At 39.9% G+C, this 14,465-nt stretch overlaps 1 protein-coding gene across 4 annotated transcripts in view; it reads left to right on the top strand.

Moving 5' to 3' along the window:
* Positions 1-14,465, top strand: part of LOC143040358 (putative glutamate receptor) — a 94,423-nt gene that overhangs the window by 47,066 nt on the left and 32,892 nt on the right. For 3 of the 4 annotated variants that reach the window (XM_076211345.1, XM_076211342.1, XM_076211346.1), the window contains one exon: positions 1,044-1,411. The exons of the other annotated variant lie outside the window; for it this stretch is intronic. In XM_076211345.1, the coding sequence (XP_076067460.1) occupies positions 1,044-1,108 (65 nt within the window). In that variant the 3' untranslated portion in view covers positions 1,109-1,411. Of the gene's footprint in view, positions 1-1,043; positions 1,412-14,465 lie in introns of those variants that run through there. 4 annotated transcript variants of the gene reach the window in all.

Genomic DNA, 14,465 nt, shown 5'->3' with positions numbered 1-14,465 from the left:
AAGAGGGAGGGTAGAAGGTGGGGGGAGCGGAGTGTATTAGGGATGTAATGGGTGCGAGTGATTATTTATGCCTTTGTTTTTTTGGCTAACTCCTTTGTTAAGGGGAAAATAGCCTTTGGTATATGTATGTATGTATTATTATTATCATTATTGTTATTATCATTACATATAAAGATCTTTGGATTCCAGGAGCACCTGTGTGAATCAACCATTTCCACTGGTGTATAGTTCCACTGTTTTGGTCGACTACTGTAACAACCAGTGACAGTGATTATTCATTTTCACCAACATGTGTCTGAATCATAAAAAAAAAAATGTCAGTATTGGTATGCTTGCCAACTCGTAGAGAGCGCTTGTACATGTTGCATATTTCATGCAACTCACATTTTAGGGGCTCTAGTGATATCCCTTCTGACCAAGTCAACATTCTTCTATGGTTGAAGACTAATCTACTCTAAACCTCTAAACAAAAACAATTATTTGTTGTTAACTTTACTGTCCCTCCGCCCTGCTACTCTCCTCTATAACTTCTATGCTTCCACCTCTTCGGTGTGAAATTGTCTCCATGGATAGAGGCACTGCTCACTGGTGACAAAATAAGCTGACAAATGATTCAATCTTTCACCAGCCCTGGTGACTGTTTTTTGCCATTAAAAGGTATATTTTTACCTAGTTTTATATTTGCTTGGCTCACTGCCTTACCTATCAAATATACAGGTAATTATCATAAGTGTAACCAATGAAGTTGGTAAAAGTGTAGTTTCTAAAGGATGAAAATGTTTGCCAGGGCAGGCGAAAGGTTTCTGAAGTACGTCTTTTAGTCTCAAATGCTTCTCAGCACCCGTACTAAACGATGTGACGTCATAACATTCAGCGACGCACATCCTTGAAATGTCCCTGAAGCTAGCCTTTGGTTGGCCTATTCTCTTAAGTAAACCCAAGCTCTTTGACCTTATTATTACGACTGGAATCTAGTCAAAGACAAACAACATTACCTTATGACAAAAGTGACCTATATTCTACAACTTTACTGCTGGTCGCAGGGGCTGGACTTGCTGGTCTGGTGCTGATAGGCGAGATCTTCTTGGGCAGCCGACGACGTCACTAAACCTTACTTCAACCACTGCGAGATCAACACCTTACTACGAGTATATAGTTCCAGCATTCAAACCCCACCTCCATGGGATCTAATCAGTCAGTTTGAACTTCGAATAAGCTACCTGGAGAGGCGACGCCATAGAATACAATTCGAGCATTTATGTTTCAGTTAAATAAACATTTAACACAATGTTTCTTAGCCATTATTGTCCTCGCCACCCCAGCTAAGTAATCCAGCACCCTCTGGTATCAGAATCAGGTAGATCAGCATCCCTTTAAACGTGACTACAAGTACTTTAAGGGTAAAATAAACTAAATCATGCATTACTTATTGGTTTATTTTTCATCCAGAACAAACAAAAAGCGATGGCACCAGCAGTTTTGGTGACAAACAAAATCAAAGAAGATGCAGTAGGAAAAAAAATAATATTCTCAAACACAAGAAAGTGTGCGGTGTGATTCTCATCACTACATTTGTACCACCACGATCCTAAAGCGCTAAGAAAATATCTAAGCAAGATTTATAAATTAGGCCAGAGCAGATAATGAGATTATAAATATAGTTTTTTATTTGTATGTTCTTTCGTGTACCGGAACATTCATTGTCAAAGTCCGGGACCTCAGCAAATGCGACACCACCTTGGATCAAGCTCAGCAACTGGCGTAAGACAGACCCACGTGGACACAGTTAGTACAACTGCTTGGCTCTACGCGCCCAGATGGACAAGGGGATTGACAATAATAGTAATAAGCCTGATGTGGAGCATTTTCCTGACAGTACAATACCTAAAATGTCATATAACAGAATCCTTTTTCAGCTTTCCCGCCATACTCCATTCCCATACTGGCCATACAAGAGAAAACAAATACCCCAAATCTACAAATGTCCTAATTAAAAGAAGAAGGACTACGCAGATTAAAAGTAGGAGAGACGAAATAGAAAGGGTACAGCTAAACAAGATTATCAACAAAAGGCGGAGATTAAAGAAAAGAAAGAGAAACATGGATGAAATAGAAGAAACTATTAGGACAGGTCAAAGTATTAAAGGGACCGAGAGCAGACATGCTTTAGGAAGATAGCAAATGATATGTTTGAAAGATGGAAATGGAGAAATCATTAAATGCAAAGACAGAATGGAAGAATTTTACCAAGAGCTTTAATCGTCGAAGACTGCAGTTGAGTCAGTAAATTCATGTGTAGACGCTAGAAGTGTACCAGAGATTACAAAGGAAGAAGTACAATTTGCTCAAATAATATGAAACTAGGAAAAGCACCTGGGGACGATGGTATATCGATAGATCTCTTGAAAGACAAAGAGAAATTAGTTCATATTAAATTAGCTCAGTTGTACACCTAATGCTTACGTCAAGAAAGCGCTCCTGATCGCGTGATGCAATGCTATAGTGATTTTGCTTCATAAAAAAGGGCATCTGAAGGACCTCAGTAACTATCGACCGATTAGCTTGCTTTCAAATATATATATACATATATATATATATATATATATATATATATATATATATATATATATATATATATATATAAAAAGTGTTCTCCAAGATCCTTACAAATAGACTAAGTCAAGTTTTAGATGGAAATCAACCGAGAGAACAGGCAGGCTTTACGAGAGGATATTCGACTCTAGACCATTTGAAGGCGATAAACCAACTAATCGTGAAAACTACAGAATCCAGTATACCTCTCTGTTTAGCTTTTGTAGATTACGAGAAGGCCTTTGACTCGGTAGAACAAATAACAATACTAAACTCGTTACGCAAGCAGGGTACAAACGAACAGATCGTAAGAGTTTACAAAAGATTTATAAGAAATGTACCGCTATAATTCGACTACATAAAGATACAGAAAATATCAAGATCGAGAAAGGAGTACGGCAAGGTGATACCATTTCACCCAAAATTATCTATAGCTTCCTTGAAAGATATTTTCAGAAGGTCGAGTTGGGAAAAGAAAGGTTTAAAGAGTAATGGCGAATATTTGAACCACCTACGATTTGCGGGTGACGTTGTTCTTATTTCAGAAAGAGGAGAAGACTTGCAAGATAGAATTAAAGTGCATTGTGGTTCTTAAAATGTATCTCTAATCACTGGGACCCATTCAGTGTTGCATATATATATATATATATATATATATATATATGTATATTATATATATATATTATATATATGTGTATATATATATATACATATATGTATATATGTATATATATATAATATATATATATACATATATATATATATATATATATATATATATATATAGATATAGATATATATATATATATAAGCTGGTTAACCACTTAGGAAACACAAACACAGAAATCTGTGTTTCTCTTTGTTAAGTGGTTACCAGCATATTTCTGATCACGTGTTCAAGTGATTTATCTGTAATATATATATATATATATGTATATATATATATGTATATATTATATATGTATGTATATATACATACATATATATACATATATATATTATATATTATATATGTATATATATGTATATATATATATATGTATATATACACTGAATGGTCCCCAGTGCGGATATTAATCATTTTTTCCACCACATTAACTTTTCACCTTAATTCCATGTCATCACGATCGAGACTGACAATGCGCTCGACGGAGACATATGCGGAAACTGATACGTAGTGAAGCCAAGGACTCGAACTCAGCTCCGACGTACCAAGTGAACAGTGACTCTAACCACTGCGCCATCAAGAGAGATATAAGTTGAGCACAGTTTCTTATATTTGTATGCTCGAGTTACATACATATACACGAATCTTATGCTCAACCCATTCCCGCTATGATGGTGCAATAGTAGTATGTACGCGTGGGTAAGTGTCATACACACACACACTGAATGGTCCCCAGTGCAGATATTAATCTTTTTTTCCACCACATTAACTTTTCATTTTAATTCCATGTCATCACGATGGAGAAGACTGACAATGCGCTCAACAAAGACTTATGCGGACACTGATACGTAGTGAAGCCAAGGACTCGAACTCAGCTCCAATGTACCAAGTGAACAGTGACTCTAACCACTGCACCATCAAGAGAGATATAAGTTGAGCACAGTTTCTTACATTTGTATGCTCGAGTTACATATACACGAATATTACGCTCAACCCATCCCCGCTATGATGGTGCAATGGTAGTATGTACGCGTGGGTAAGTGTTATACACACACACACACACTGTATGGTCCCCAGTGCAGATATCAATCTTTTTTCAACCACATTAACTTTTCACTTTAATTACATGTCATCACGATGGAATTAAAGTTACATATATATACACGAATCTTATGCTTAACCCATCCCAGCTATAATGGTGTAATTGTAGTATGTACGCGTGGGTAAGTGTTATACACACACACACTGAATGGTTTCCAGTGCAGATTTTTTTTTTTCCAACCACATTAATTTTTCACTTTAATTCTGCACTGTGGACCATTCAGTGTGTGTGTATAACACCCACGCGTTCATACTACCATTGCACCATCATAGCGGGGATGGGTTGAGCATAAGTTTCGTGTATGTGTAACTCGAGCATACAAATATAAGAAACTGTTCTCAACTTATGTCTCTCTTGAAGGCGCAGTGGTTAGAGCCACTGTTCACTTGGTACGTTGGAGCTGAGTTCGAGTCCTTGGCTTCACTACGTATCAGTTTCCGCATATGTCTCCGTCGAGCGCATTGTCAGTCTCCATCGTGATGACATGGAATTAAAATGAAAAGTTAATGTGGTGGAAAAAAGATTAATATCTGCACTGGGGACCATTCAGTGTGTGTGTTTATAACACACACGCGTACATACTATCATTGCACCATCATAGCGGGGATGGGTTGAGCATAAGATTTGTGTATATGTATATGTTAACTCGAGCATACAAATATAAGAAACTATGCTCAACTTACATCTCTCTTGAAGGCGCAGTGGTTAGAGCCACTGTTCACTTGGTACGTTGGAGCTGAGTTCGAGTCCTTGGCTTCACTACGTATCAGTTTCCGCATATGTCTCCGTCGAGCGCATTGTCAGTCTCCATCGTGATGACATGCAATTTAAGTGAAAATTAATGTGGTTGAAAAAATACACACACACACACACACACACACATATATATATATATATATATATATATATATATATATATATATATATATATATATATATATATATATATATATATATATATATATATATGCTAAGGGATCTAAACAAGGAAAGTCTCAAAGTAGGTTTAAAAATGAATAAAAGTAAAACCAAAGTAATGTTCGGCACGAAAATTCTAATTAAATAGATTACAATTGATGGTGAGAGTCTTGAAGAGTATGATTATTTAGGCCAGATGGTGAAAGTGACGAAATATCATGATGATGAAATAAAAAAGACGCATTACAATTGGTTGGAACGTGTTTGGTAAGTATGATAAAAACCTGAGAGGTTCCCTACCTTTATGATTGAAACGTAAAGTTTACAATCAATGCATTCTGCCAGCAATAATCTACGGGTGTGGGACTTGAAAACGGACGAAGGCGATGGAAACAAAACTAGGGACTGCACAGAGGAGAATGGAGAAATCAATAATAGGAATAACGCTGAGAGACCGAAAGGGAGTAAGTTGGGTGAGAGAGCAGACTAGAGTAAAAGATATTGTAGAGGCTGTAAAAGAGAGGAAGTGGAATTGCGCAGGTAAGTTAGTACGGACGACTGATGAGCGATGGAGCAAGTGTGTTACTGAGTGGACGTCGCGAGATAGGAAGCGCGGAAGCGGGAAACCAGAAAGGTGGAGAAATGAGATCAAGAAGCTTGCATGAGTGACGTGGCAGAGGTTGGCGCGGTCGTGTGAATCATGGAATGCTATGAAGGAGGCCTTTGTTCAGCAGTGGACTCAGGATGGCTGATTTGATTGAAAGAGCATACCAATGAAATAAACCATGGACTGAAATCTACTTTATCCAAATTTACTGATGAAACTAGGTTTGCCAAATAGCAAATGAAATATCATCCAAGGAAGGGAAAAGATATACACACAGATCAAAACATCATGTACTTATTTGGGGAAAACTTACTAAGGTGGAAGGTGAGAAGGATCTAGGTATAATTATCACCCAAGTCAAAGGTTTTCGACCTAAAGGGTACGCCAAGGGATTGTCAGGGGCACACATAAACATATGCATAAACATATACATACATACATACATACATATATATATATATATATATATATATATATATATACATATATATTTATATATACATACATATATATATATATATATATATATATATGTATGTATTTATATATATATATATAAATATATACATACATATATATATATATATATATATATATATATATATATATATATATATACTAAGTACTCATTCACTTCACTACTCACAAATATACACAATGGAATATTATTTGCACATGTATTTTCGCTCATCACAAAGGGGAAGTGGAAGATGACCGGCAATGAGAATGCTCAAAAGGGTAAATGGAGAAAAAAAGTTGGTGATCCCTGATTTCAGAATTGCATCTTTGTCTCTGAGAAAGCAAAAAAACCAGATACTATAAGTTATAATTCGTTTCAAAAACCTGACTATCACCAAGCACTTCCATCGACCATAGTCTCCCTGCCGTGTGGCTCATGAAGACAGCGTCGTCGGCAAACTAAGTGGAAGATAGTCATGGCTCTGGTCTTGGTGATGGCCTCAAGTCGCCGCAGATTGAATAAGCTGGAGTCGACCCGGAACCGGTCGCGGCGGAAGAGACTTCTCTCCTTTGCTGTGGCCTGTCTGGCACAAGGCTGATCTCTCCGTTGGCGTCGGCAGGCGGGTTTACACCAAAGACAAAGAGAGATACACGCACACTTGCTCGCTGACTTAGCAGAGGTCGCCCTTAATCCAACTCTGATTCAGACCCCTTAACTCTTCGCCGGCCGGTAGTGGGGGAGGATATAGGGAACTTCTCCTGTCGACCGGCCCGCACCCAACCCTGACCTCTTAGCTGACGCTGGTGAGCGGGTTTACACTTCTGACATTTGCACATAATTCCCAAATCACGTAATTCTCTACTTTCAGAGTTGCGCTTGGAAGGAGAAAGATAAAACAACACCCGCCCGCCTGCCCCCCTCGCACTGCCATCGGATCCACTCTCCTGACTAAGCTTCAGATATCGCCCGCTCAACGCTCAAGCCCATCCTGGGGCTAATCAGGACCGCTCATGCCTAACCTGGGGCAAATCAGGACCGCGCTACCTAGCTGGACTTAATCAGCATCGCCACACGCGGGAAGTGAGCTTTACTCACTTCCCGTAGGATACGTACACACACCTCTCACGAACATAGCCACGCCACCACGCATAAATATCTACACGAACTTTTTATTCGACTAAAATTCACTTCCTTTCTAACCTTCTCTTAACATCTTCTCATTTCCGTTTACCACCCACTAAAGATTTTTCCGTTTTTCAACCTTTCTCTACTACTACGCCTCCTACCATTTTCTCAACTTTTAGTGATTTTAATCCCAGGCGTCGGCGCCGCCGTCCAAGTTCCCTGCCCATTTCTCCCGAACCACGACCATAAATAGCCCCTTATCGCTCACGAAAAAGCGCATTTAGGCAATAGCCCTCTTTTATACACTACTATCTTTTCATTTTCTTACAGACCTTCTTCCGCTCCCACAAAAACCGATCCCGCGCGAGCGAGTTGTCTTACCTAGCTAGTCCACTAGTCCACTCGTACACTTGTACACCGCGAGTAGCTCATTTGCCTGCGGTATAGAAACAGGCCCGGGCCGCATGTGAGTCAATCCTAGTTCAGTTAATAAATGACTAACCAGTCCAATTTCTTGTCTTTGTAGTCTTGCCCGATACACTGTGATCCCCTGGTTCATTTAAGTGGAGGAATTATCACATTTGGTCAGCGATTAGTGGGCTCCTCATCCTTGATCTACAACGACGTCGTCATTTGTTGGTTGTCTGGAGACCCCGCTGCTGTACTATCATTCGATGATAGTAATTTATAGAGTGACTGTAAGAGTTCACGGGCATGATATACAAATGCCAACCAAGAATGATTCATGGGTTCCATGATGCATATAAAGGCACTGTGAACATCTTTTCTAAATTTAGGTAACCGAAAGTTGTACAGATAACAGTTCCAAGCCGAGCTAGAAAGGTAGATCCACCACACTATATAATAAAGGGCAGGGCTCATATCGTATATGTTAAAAGCACTGACCACTACAAGAGGAACACATGAGAGGAGGTAGGCTCCGACAAAGACGGTGAGTACAACTCGAAGCTTCTGGATGAGAACCTTTTTCCCTTCGTTTATGACGTGAATCTTGTGTTTCAAAAGCTTCAAGTGACTTGTCGAAAACTTCCAGAAAGTCAGTACAGAGACGATAACGACTAAGAGGGAGGTTAAAGTGAAGAATACGACTACGGTGTAGAAAGTGACAAAGGAAGTTGACCGAATGTTGCTAGAGGGAAGAGATGTGGTTATTTTGGACAGTGGGTCAAAGTAACCAACAAATTCGTGTCCTTCTTCCTTCTGCAGCAGCAGTATCGAGAACAGGATGCCTCCAAACCATGTTGCCAGAATAATGCATGTCAGTCGGGACTGCCTGAAGACCATACCATGGTGCCTCTGGTATGCTACTTTGAGAAACCTCTCCAGCGACATCAGCGAAATGAAGGTGAGGGAAACGAAAGAAGACACGCTGAACGCCAATCCGCAAAAGGCGGCATAGCCCGTCCTTAGGAATCGAACCTGACTGAACCCAAAAGGAAACCTCTCTAAATTCTTCTGAAAGTCCTCGTAAATACCCAGTCGGTCCAACTGGTGTAGTGTCAACTCACCCGTCATGAGGCCTAAGTGGTCACGGAGGGCTTGAACTTCTACAAAGACCCCAACCAGTAGATCAGCAAAGGCCAAATTGATTCGAAGACGGCAGGGCGGATCGTTCATCTTCTCTTGGTAAAACAATGTATATATAATGACAGTATTACCCACAATAGTAATCATGGTCAGTATCACACCACTGAGTAAATAGATTATTTCTCTAGCCTTGCAGGTGTTGGAAAGGTAATACCAATCATCGATTTTAGCGTCCTTGCTATTGGAAAGAATGATGAAGTCGTAGAAGCATCCTGGCCAGAACTTATTGATGGTAACACGACCTGATCCAAAAGCTTCGGTGACCTTTGTCCAAACCTGAGGGGGAATAGACTTGAAGCAGGAGCTTCTGTACAGGGAGCTGGGTAAGGGACCAAGGAATGAAAACTGGTCTTCTGATTCATTTGGCAACAGGAAATTTCTGTTACAGAGATCTTGAAGGCAAACTGTATTGTTCTGAACCACAGATGCAGTTGCAGAAGCGAGTGTGATGTCGTTCTTGAGAGGGGGACAGGGCCCTGTAGGAATCAACTTGAACATTCCGTCTAAAAACACGTTTTGTGATGTTGGATAAAACTCCCCGGCCCTTATGTAAAAAGAATCATTCCTAAATAATCCCACAGTTTTTTCTCCGCTCACTTTAAAACTGTTTTTGCAAAAGTCTTTTTCTCCCATTTCCACGAGAGTGTTTATGTATATAATTCTATAAAGCCGTAAAACTGCACCCGAGTGTACAAACGTGATACACTGAAATGCAAACTCGAAATGCTTATTTCGACCAGTATCTATTCCTATTTGGCTTTGGACCAGATCTTCAATCTTAGTGCTAGTGCTTGCTTCTGGGCACATGTAAGGGTTAATAGATAATATGATCATACAAAAATCTGCTGGTCTTAGTCTCCACCTGGGCTGAAGGGCTGCAAGTGTTCTACTGAGGTTTGAAGGGTGACCAATAATTTCAAAGTAGAATTTGTCATCTGATAACACATAGGAAGCCAGGTGGATATCAGACTTGCAAAAGTCTATAATGGCCTTTGAAATGGTCGTGGCATTCTCAGTAGAGCTGAGGATAAGGTGGGATAGTATTTCTAATTTGTCGATGGAGGGAGAATAACATTTTGGCAAGTACAAAACAGCTGCATGGCCCTGGTACTCACGACAGATGGTATGCATGGGGCCCTGAAGACAGGAAAATTGACTAGACTTCCTGACTTGCTCGATGCAAGAGAGTTCCTCATTTTGGATCAGATAGATGTCTATAATGTTACTTCCATTTGAAACCGCCAAAGTTCTGAAGTTTCTTTGATCTAAACGTGCACAGCTCTCAAGATGGTGAACAATAAAGTATAGACACCGTTTAGTAACTTCATAGGAATCGGATAGGCTTTCTCCCACAGGCGTTGCGTTTCGATACATCATGAACAGAGTCATATTCCTATCGTTGAAGACCGAAACTAAATCTGAAGAATTTCCAATACGGGTACCACCGTGATGGCATTGCTGACAGTGTTCACTTTTGTTGTCATAGGGTACCATCAAGTAAATGCTTTTCTCCACAACCTTTTGCCTGGCCACAGAACTTTGAGGTATACACCTCATACAAGATGCCAAGTGTTCGAGGTCGCTTTTACTGAAAACTAACTCTGAAACTAACATTTTACCACCCCATTTGATCGGTTTGAGTTTCAAGTCAAATATGTCGTAAAGAGAAAAAGTACCCGTACCACGAATATTCTTGCGTATAACTTTTACATAGGGGTTCCGGGGATAATAAGACTCCTCTGCATCCTCAGAGTGGTCAAAACACTTATCTATGTCTTCATCAGCACCCTCATAAGTAATATAAGTATTTTCCCCAAGTATATCCACATGTGAATTACATATCAGCCTCTGTACACACTCCCGAGAAAAACCTTTGTAAAGTGTGAGGTAATACAATATGACTGATGCCTGAAGTACATTTTGAACTACAGAACATTGCGCAGGAGGAAATACAATAAAAATTTTACGAGGTGGAACATACACTCCACCAAACAATTCAACATTTGATGGGATCAGTGTTCTCCGTGACAAAGGAGCAGAGTCGTCGCTACCGCTGGAGGCAACGAGTGCCTCATTGCAACGTGAAAGGTCTTTCACGCCTTCCGGTAGCATCGAATGAAACATGATGTAAGCATATCTTCTTTCAATATCTAGTACGTCATATTGAAAGGAGATCAGTATTTCAGAACTGCATGCAAGATCAATGCAGCTACCAGGAATTTTTTGTTGAACTCCTTTTCCATACAGGGGGAGCAACGAGGGAAAGAAAGAACTAAAATATCCATAGGTGTCTTGAATTTTTCTCGCCACACACTCAAAAAACGCATTTTGAACATCACTCACACCCTGAACAAAATTGCTGATAAACATATCAGTGAACTGAGGGGTGTCAATCTGACATTTTGGGTCCGGGATGGCAAACACGTTTGTCCTATTGGTATTAAGTATTCGTGTAGGAAGATGGACTAGAGCATAAGAACAGTTCTTGGAATCGATGGCTATCCGAGTGTCACGGTTCAAAGTCAGGAGAGATGAGTAGCATCCCGTTTTCTCTTGGTTATATCCATCTATAAAGTACATATTGATTTTGCCTTCCTTCTCCGAAATTTTCCTAGGATTTCCGTAGCAAAGATGCCTGTAGCAGGAAACAGGGAACAAGACACTAGAATCTAAAGTGAAGCCGTACATGGTAAAAGTATCGACATCATTTTTTGACTGGCGCTTGCACGTTGGAGCAATCTGAACAACACTGAGCTTAGGAGTGACAGTAAAAACACGCATCACGTCATTCGTTTTAGGATTCGGAGACAAGGAGTCGAAGCAGGAGGCCGTCTGGTTGTTTAAAACCAGAGACCCATAATAGAATCGATTCGCAATGAATGTAACTAAAGTATCGGGTGTACAGAGCAAAGGTAGGCAGGGCTCGGGAAGGGTTACATTGTGGATCGCAATGGACACAAACATGGGAGTAAACAAGACTGGAGTAAACGCGTAACAGTCCTGATCAGGGAGGAAAAATATTGTTGTCATTGGTGGTATCGGTATCAAAGGGAAAGTAAACCCGTTGATTCCGTATGTTCTGTTCTTCTTAGGATAAGACGATAGTTCAGATCTGCATTTAGCCATTACCGAGACGTCCTGGCCATAGGCCATTATATAAAAATCGTCTCCTCGGTGAAAACCTAACTGAAACTTTTGATCACATAACAATGAAAGGCAACTTGGAGGTGGAATATTATCAAATGGTACAGCATATTTCACGTACGTTCGACTTTCTCGATTGACATAACAATGAGGGTTACTGAGAAGCACCAAGTCATGCTGTTTCTTGCCCGTGCAGATATTGACATAGACAACAGAGGATAATTGAGTTTGTGAGTCTTGAAAATGATGAAAACAGCTTTCCACGTCGTCCACTGGAGGAGGACCTTGGACAACGGGAAACCAGAACAGATAGTTAGGGTCCCACATTAATTGTTCCAGAAAAGTAGTAGGAGAACACAATAGGTTCTGGAGACAAAGAGGAGGAGATGTCCCAAGAGCTTGAAGGGTTGTCAAGGCTGATATTTTGTTTAAATTTGGTGTGTGGTGGCAATTTTGGTTCTGGAAAATAATCAGTTTATAATAGTTACCTATTTGGTAAAGTGTGTTTCCTTCGTGATTGACCGTTCTTTGGAGTTTGGATTGGTCCTGCAGATGAGTTCGACACTGGTCAAGCAGATGCACAGCTCGTCCGTACATGGTCATGAAAGCCCAAACCGAATCAGCAGAAATGTTACTTACGACTCGAAAACTGACGTTGACAGCCGGATGGCACAGTGCCTCCACACATGATGGAGGGAGAGAAAAGTTCGAGAGATGAGTAGCGTCGTCAAGCCCATCGTCGGAGAGATGAAAACTGACATGGCCAGGTAAATCTATGGGAAGTTTTGCTGATTTCTTAGACTGTTCTCTTAAACAAGTGACGATCCTGGTTTCTTGCAGTGGCGGAGAGCTTGAAGCGTGTCGTTTCTCGACGTGATCCAAGTGGAAAATTCCTGACAAATGCGTCTGTTCTGAGGTGTTCATCAAAGTAGGGATCGCTTCTGACTCCCGAGCCCCTTCCTGCTTTGAGTTTATGTAACTCGTGATCAGCTGGATGTGATCTGACACCTGGAGAAAATTCCCGTCTTTTGATGAGCCGTCGACATTTGGAATGTCTACCGCCTTCTTTGATTTACTACCTTTGGAAGTGAAATACAATTAAAAGGAGAGTGTCAAGACTCTACAATGATATTCTTTTTAACTTTTAACATGGACAGTTTGTAAGCGGTACCTACCTATGAAGAATGAAGGTAAGGCCTTTATGGCTAGTGATTCGTGTTTATCAGTAGTGAGAGAAAGTTGGGCATCCTGAGGCTCTGTTGACTGCACTAGAAAAGGAGCCAGAAGGAAAATTCCAAGAAAACGGAGTCCAAAGCACGACGACGTGTCCACCATTGCTTTGCTGCGTACAATCGTTGTATATAAGAAAATAATCAACACTGTTTAAGGAAATTGCAAACACCGATCTATTCATATCTATAAACAGACAATGGAAAATACACTATAATTGTGTCATTGATAGAGTACGAATTTAAGGTGTTTTGTTTCCGTTGTGTGTGTGTGTGTATATGTATGTGTGTGTGTCGCAAGATGATTGAATGATATATTAAATCCCTTGGAGGTCCAGTGTACAGACGTACTCACGCACGCATTTTAGTTACAGGACATCAGATCACGACCTCTCCAGAAAACTCCAGCGGGACCTCATATTCTGTCGGACCTCACCGCGGGCATTCGGCCAAGCGCGAAAGGACACCTGCAGCCCGCCATTGCCAACTGTAAGTTGTCATACGACAGATATAATTTTCTATGTGCTTCTATCGTATATATGTATATATATATATATATATATATATATATACATATATATATACATATATACATATATATGTATGTGTATATATGTATATATACATATACATATATATACATATATATATATACATATATACATATATATACATATATATATACATACATATGTATATATATATATATTCATATATATGTATGTATATATATATATATGTATATGTATATATATATATATATACATACATATATATATATATATATATATATATATACCAAAGGCTTTTTCCCCCCTACACAGGGGGTAGCCAAATTGAAAAAGGCATAGAAACCACTCCCATTCATTCCATTTCCTATATATTCCACTCCCCTCCACCCTCCTCCCTCCTTCTTATCTTGGCACCTCCTGGATGACGGGTCATCCCTACAACCTTTTCAACTTCCCTTGGGCAGAAGCAGTGTCGCAAGACACAGCACATCCACAGCAAGG

This window comes from Oratosquilla oratoria, chromosome 28, assembly GCF_046742065.1.
Source record: "Oratosquilla oratoria isolate Oo_2021 chromosome 28, ASM4674206v1, whole genome shotgun sequence".
Taxonomy (NCBI): Eukaryota; Metazoa; Arthropoda; class Malacostraca; order Stomatopoda; family Squillidae; genus Oratosquilla; species Oratosquilla oratoria.
The sequence above is the reverse complement of the archived record's forward strand: the minus strand, read 5'-3'. Positions and strand labels throughout refer to the sequence as shown.